This window comes from Fusarium falciforme, chromosome 10 (genome assembly GCF_026873545.1).
Source record: "Fusarium falciforme chromosome 10, complete sequence".
Classification (NCBI taxonomy): Eukaryota; Fungi; Ascomycota; class Sordariomycetes; order Hypocreales; family Nectriaceae; genus Fusarium; species Fusarium falciforme.
The window spans coordinates 3,543,802-3,550,972 of NC_070553.1; the positions used below are offsets into that span (position 1 = coordinate 3,543,802).

General features: G+C 45.1%; 1 protein-coding gene across 1 annotated transcript; it reads left to right on the plus strand.

Moving 5' to 3' along the window:
• Positions 1-984: 984 nt before the first annotated feature.
• Positions 985-1,515, plus strand: NCS54_01295600 (Hypothetical protein; the record flags this gene model as incomplete). Its single annotated transcript, XM_053158176.1, has 1 exon — positions 985-1,515. One exon carries the CDS (start codon positions 985-987, stop codon positions 1,513-1,515), a length of 531 nt encoding a protein of 176 aa, XP_053014151.1.
• Positions 1,516-7,171: the final 5,656 nt, after the last annotated feature.

Genomic DNA, 7,171 nt, shown 5'->3' on the forward strand with positions numbered 1-7,171 from the left:
GGGGGGCCAAACTACCAGTCCCAAACTACCATTTCATGCTGCAGCCAATCAGGATAAGGGAAGGGCAACTTCAGGGTTGAGGAAAAAGCAAGCAAAGGAGGGAAATACAACGGAACGCGTCTCCAAGGCCAGCCTTTTCACGACCGACCGGGTGAATAAGCGATATTCTTTTCACATGGACCATGATGAGTCCATAAAATGAGCGCAACTAAGGACGACCGAGCAGTTTCCCAGCCAGCGGCAATCATTCGAGAGAGAGACTATCAGGAAAAGAGGGAAAGAAGGGAAACAAAGACAGCACGTACAGTATCCTAGGAGGAGGAACCAGAGGGAGAGGTAGGGAAGGGCTCGACATAGTCCAGATCGCAGCCAATGGCCCGAGGGCGTCCCACAGACTCGCCCGGCGGCAACGGACCGGAGCGGCAAGGAGATACAGGAGAGTCCGCCAGCTGTATTCATGCAGAAGCCACCAAACCGGGAGAAGGGTGGCTTATATATAATGGCGAATACCGGTCGTTGATCTGCGCCTTTCACGGCTATGCGGTCTGCAGCCTCGAGGGTCACTTGAGGGACCGTCACCCAGACATCGACCATCGGGCCCGCAGCGATATCATCCACCGCCATAAGGGTCTACAGCTGCAAGGACCGGCATTGGAGCAGCTCGTCTAGCACGGTGCGTCAAACCCGACCCGGGCCGTCAAGGGTCTTGTTGTTCACCGGGGCTTCGCTTGCACCTGGCCGGGTTGCAGGCACCTCACGCCGAGCTAGAAGTGCCTACGGGTTCACCTCAACGAGGAGCACAACATAAAGGGAGCCAAGGCACAGGCGGGCCTCTAGACCAGCGTCTATCTGCAGACCTTCTTTACAGGACCAAAGAGGGCGATTTACTACTTCTGCGTCAGCATCTCGACCAGCGGTAACGATGATGCTGTCTCGGCAGCAGGAGATCCTCCGACGCCGGTGGGCAAGGGGAGAAGAGCGACGATGGCCGATAGGCAGCAGACGCACCCGGAAGATCAGATGATAATCGCCGACATCACCCAAGGGTGGTCACTGCAGCAGGAGGAGCAGGAGAAGATGCAGAAGGTCATGGAGGAAGGGATCCTTAGGCACGAGACGACGAACTGGCTGAAGAGGACCGGCTGGTCAGCCCACTTCGCCGGGAGGAATCTGGTGGATATCCAAGCCTGCAGCAGGATACCCGGCCGTGACGACGACGAGCTACGACGGATGGCCACGGCTCTAGATCGTCTATTCTTCGACCGCTGCATCGGCGGGTTAAAGAGCATGCCCCTGATGACCCGCCTGCTCCTGGCCAGCCCCCACCCTCACGATGCCCACAGCCAACCATTTGGGCCGCTACAGGAGAAGACCAGTATGGATCGCTACCTGGTCTATGTGAAGCGGTTCTTATGCTATTGCCTTAACGTGCTGTCGCTAGAGGAGGATGCGCTGTTTGCCGAACATGGCTTTCGCTTCACGCAAGCACAAAGGGCCAGCCTCGAGCTACTCTAGGCGCATCTGCAGGATAAGGAATAGTTGGGCGAGGGGCTATAGGAAGAGATATTATAGATTCTAGCGGACTTCTAGATGCAGCGGCTCGATAGGGACCCTTTTGTGAGCCCACTATGGCATTTCATCAGCATATTAGGAATCAACGGCGAGACAGGGCAGCTCTGACCTGCCTATCTATTTACCTATATACTTATGGGTCTTGTTTTCACGGGGCGGGCGCTGCTAGGAGAGTGGGCCATACTTACCCGGGAGCGGGCCGGGATGATAGACCTCGCGCAATAGTTCGCCCAGGTTCGAGACGCCTAGCTTTACAAGGCAATATACTCTCCCATGGGCTATATGCTTAGCTTGCTATTATATAGAAGGAAGATCGCGCAGGAGACTAGTAGCCGGCTAATAGTATCCTAGAGCAAGCACGGCGAGATAATATACTTTATAGGTAAGCCGATCCTAATAGAGAAGATTTATTATATAGTGGCTAGGATAATAAAAGACGCCGAGGACCTATTATGGGGTTAGTTAATATTTAAGGAGGGCGACGATAAGCGCTTTATTATTCCTCTAGCCGGCATTAAGGATAATCTCACCTAGATAAGACGAGGCCGGTCCTTTATCCATACTAATAACCTCATAGGCAAGGAGGTTAAGATACTTAAGGACCTCATTATAGGCTCACGGAAGGCAAAGTTCTTAGACCGAGCGGGCAAGTAGAAATAGGCGGGTATTAGGAAGTACCTAAAGCTAGTAAAAAAGTTCGAGGAATTTCTACTACTCCTCTCCCATATTACTAGCAGCTAGCCTAGCCGAGGGAAAGAGATCATAGGCCTACGCCTAGTTAATAGTATTAATAAGGACCGCAACATCTTTATTATTAACAGCGATATTATGCTCGTCACCTAATACTATAAATCTCTAGCCCACTTCGACTCGCCGAAGGTAATCCCCCGCTTCCTACCAGAGAGGATCAGGCAGCTACTCGTGATATATATGGTCTATATCCGACCGCTAATAAATCGCTAGGAGGCGGATAGATAAGAGCTATATAGTAAGATAGCACCGCCAAGCGACTTTATCTAGTATAACAAGATAGGGCTATAGGAGAGCAGTTATATATCTAGGGCTATAGGGAAGTAGACCTCCCACTATATCAGCCATAGGATTACGCTCTAAGATTAGCGCTATATTGCTATCGCTATTAGCAAGAAATACGCCCATAACCGGGGGGCTACGCGGGCAGACTTTAATGACAGCGACAATAATAACGAGTTAAAGTAATATAAGGCGCCGGATGATCTAGCTGCCTATTACACCGGCTAGATAGCCGCCAACTATGGCGTTATGATTAATATACTAAAGCGTTTAATAGCTAAGTCTCTAGAGATATTTGGCTAAGTAAGTCATCGTTGGCATAAGTTCCTCGGCTACAACGCGTAGCAGCTATTGGCCTTAGAGCCGCCGCTGCTAGCTTTATCCTCGAAGTAGAAGAATATAGTCGAGCCTAGCAGAGAGGAGAAGTGCTACCTTCCCTAAAAGCAGGCTAAGATCGCCTCGCTTGAGAAGCTAAGGGCAGGCATGATAGCAATAGAGGACAAGGAGAAGGATAATATAATCCTACGGGCACTCCGAGCTATCTTACGTAATAACGCTGCCTAGTTCTAGTCGCCCCAGTAAGAAGAGGCCATTAGGCTAGCCGCGGCGAAGCAAAGCCCGCTGGTTACCATGCTGCTAATGGGTAGCAGGAAGAGCTTAGTCTTTATAATCCCGGCTATGCTAGTAGGTATAGGCGTAACCATCGTAGTAGCTCCGTTCGCCGAGTTAAAGAGGCAGCTAGTCACATACTGCGTCGACGCCGATCTAGACTACAAGTCCTGGCCCGAGGCGCGTAAATCTTAGCCCAGGGTTATACTAATCTTAGCCGAGGCAGCTATTATTAATAACTTCTTATAGTGGGCCGCTAATCTAAGTATCAGGGGAAGGCTAGACCGAGTAGTCATTAATAAGTACCATCTATCATTCATAGCCGCTAAAACCTACCATATAAAGCTCTAGTGCCTCGTTCTCTTGCGGAGCTTAGGGTATCCCTTTATATTCCTCACTAGGACCTTACCGCCGCTCTATTAACGCGACTTTAAAGACGCCATATAGCTCTAGGCTCTACTCTATATATAGGCTTCGAGCTATTAGCTAAACGTGCGGTACTCTGTCCTTCGCGTCTGTAATAGACGGGGCGTCATAGAGGTAAAGAAGCTAGTAGATGCCTAGCTCCCGCGTCTATCACCAGGGGAGAAGGGGGTTATATACTACACCAGCCACGCGAAATATAGGGCGCTTACCCGGCAGCTTAGCTGCCATTACTATCATGCTTAGCGTAATAATAGTTATGCGTAGTTTATTGCCCGGCGCGAGTAGGGCTTCTAGGCATAGGTCAATGGCGAAACCCCTTACATTATAGCTACCACGGCTCTAGGCACAGGCATTGATATTATAGGCATCGTCTATATTATCCATCTTAAGGCCCTATTTAGCATTATTGACTACGCTTAGGAGGCGGGGCGGGGCGGGCAAGCCGGGGAGCCTATTACCGCAGAGATAATTATCGAGGAGAAGGACTAGCCGGTTAAGGACTACTTCCGCGATAGCTACCTAGACTTAAGTACGCATAAGGTACACAGGCTAATCCGGATATAAGGTTGCCGCCGCCGCCTCCTAGGCCAATGCTTAGACGATGACCTACAGGACTATAAAGATCTCGATACCGTCCGATGCGATAACTGCTGTCGCGATGAGCTATTATAGAAGAGTAAGCTACCCTCGCAGGGTATCATAGCATTATATGCCTATAGGAGGCGCGATGCCCTCGCTTTAGAAAGATTCAAGGCTGCCCTAGGGGAGATAGAGGAGCTTAGTAAGATAGGCTACTGTATTTACTAGATATTTAACGGCATTAAGGAAGCTAGGCACTAGTGGGGTACCTATGGTACTACGACAGAGAAGGATCTATCCTTCTCTAGCTATATAGACTTTTAGGGCCTAGTTAACTATAAGAAGGATTTATAGGCACGCTTCTTAAGCTACTTCTACTATCATATATCGCAGGAGCTCTGTCGGGACGGTTATAAGACCAAAGGAGCATTATATCGGTAGAAGCATACTATGATCCCTATGGCGTTAACCGCCGTGACAGAGGCAGATATATAATTATAAGTCCGGGATGCTACTAATCGTGATTTTAAGGGTAGGGATAACTATACGGACTAGCTAGGCCATAAGTATAGCAAGCTAATATGCGGGCGAGAGATAACCAATGCTATAGCTATCTTCGATCTAGTACTTAAGTAGAGATAAACCTAAGGACTTACTTAACTACTATGTTCCCCGCATAATATGTTCTCGCCTAAGCATATATAAGGTTTTATACTAGTATAGTATAATATATTTGACCGGCTATATATGATTAATATATAATATTATAATAGTAATAGAAAAAGAAAAAAAAAAAAAGAAAGGAAAAAGAAAAAGAAAAAGTGCAAGAGAGAGAGGGCAGTAAATAAATAAGAAGAGGGCATTATTAGCCTATAAGAGCTGGCTCTTATAGCGGGCATATTACCCACGCAATAGTTAACTAAGGGTACCTAACTATAGATATAAATAAGACTTAATGATAATTACTAGCTTTAACTATATAATTAAAAGGCTTATAGGAGATAGCATAAATAGGATAAAGAAGAAATAAATATAAAAGAAATAAAAAAAAGAAGAAAAAGAGAAGGATATAATAATCTAGGGTAGGTAAAAGCATTAGTATTATAATAGGCAAAGAAGAAGCTTATTGAGGCTAGCTAGATGCTTCCGAGACTTAAAGCCGGGTCTATCCCTTAGTTAGAGGGATCACTCTGGCCACTAAGCTAAAGCGCCTTTGGCTCTTAAAGTTACTAAGCTTAAGATCGCGCTAGAAGATAAGGCTATCTAGAAGACTATAACGGGGCGTCTAGGTAAGACATAAAAGGCAGGGAATTAAAAGCTTACCTAGGGAGGGCAAAGATAAAGTAAATAAGGTATAAGAATATATCTATATTAGTAAAATATAAATATAAATAAGAAGAAAAAGATAAAGACGAAAAAAAGATTTAAGTAATAAAATATAGGATAAGTATAATATATTTTATTATAAAAAAAAACTTAATTAATTAATAATAATAATAATAATAATTAAAAAGCTTTAACTATAGTTAACTTAGCTAAATAAAGAAAAGGTAAGCTTAACTCTAGGGTTCTTAATAAGAGTTAGGCTCTAGAGATAGCTAGCTAAGTAGTTAATATTTTTTTTTTTTTTTTTTTTTTTTTTTTTTAATTATAGCTATTACTTTTAGCTAGATTATTCTTTTACTTACTACTAGCCCTAGATTAACTAGATTAAGGCGAGAGAGATATAAGGGAAATAGAGTTTACTTATAACCCTAACCCTAACCCTAAGCTAAAAGGTAAATTTTTAGATTAATTAGGAAAGTTAAGAGGGTAGCTAGTAGTGGTAAGTATAAGTATCAGGGTTAGTAGGGAGGCGGGGAGTAAGGGCAGGGCATAAGCGTAAGTATAAACTAAAGAGTAAGTTAGAGCCTAACCCTAACCCTAAGTCTTACCCTAAGTCTAACCCTAAGCCTAAGCCTAAGCCTAACCTAATATCGGGTTAGGGTTATATTTAAATAAAGGGTTAAGAGTAAAAAGGGGTAGAGAGAGAAATAGGTATTTATAAGAGGTTATAGAGGGGGGTAGAGGTAGTGGTATTTACCTATAACCCTAACCCTAACCTTAGGTTTTCATTTAACCCAGAAAGTTAAGAGGTAAGCGGGAGGTTATAAAGGTTACTAGAGAGCAAGGCTTATTGGTTTATAAGGGTAAAGAAGAAGGGGGAATAAGGACGGGGGTAATTAAGGAGTAGTAGCCTCTAGGGTTAAGAGTTAGAAAAGGGTAAAGCCAACCGCTAATATCCGGGAAGAAAGAGTTAGAAAAGTGAAGCTAATTATTAGTGTCTAAGGGAAAAGAGTTAGAAAGTAAAGCTAATTATTAGTGCCTAGGGGAGAAGAGTTAGAAAAGTAAAAGTAATTACTGCGGTCTAGGAGAGGAGAGTTAGGAAAGTAAAGGTAACCGCTACTATCTAAGAGAGAAGAGTTAGAGAAGTAAAGCTAAGTGCTAGTAAGTTTTAATTAAGTAGGTGAGGAGAGAAAAGGATAAAGGGTATAAGGTAAGAGGTAAGAAGGTAAAACTAACCGCTAGTGGGTAGGAGAGAAGTAAGGCAAGGTATAGGGTAAGAAAAGAATTAAGGAGTAAAGATAAAAGTATTGTGGGAGAGGGAAGGGGCTAACCACTAACGTAAGGGGTAATATAAAGCAGGCAAAGGCAAACCGCTAGTATAAGTAGTTAGTTAGGTAAGTAAGACAAGAGTAAGCGCTACTAAGGTCAGGGGCTAAACAGGGCGGGAGGTAAGCGCTATCGGGGTCAAGGGCAGGGGGCTAGGGTAAGGCAAAGCTTTGTTAAAGGGGAAGCAGGAAGTAGGGTAGGGAGGAGTAGTAAAGGCTAACGGCTGAGGTTTGGGTCGAGGTGAAGGGCGGGGGGTCAAGCGCTGTCGGGGTCAAGCGCTGTCGGGGTCAAGGGTTAGGGT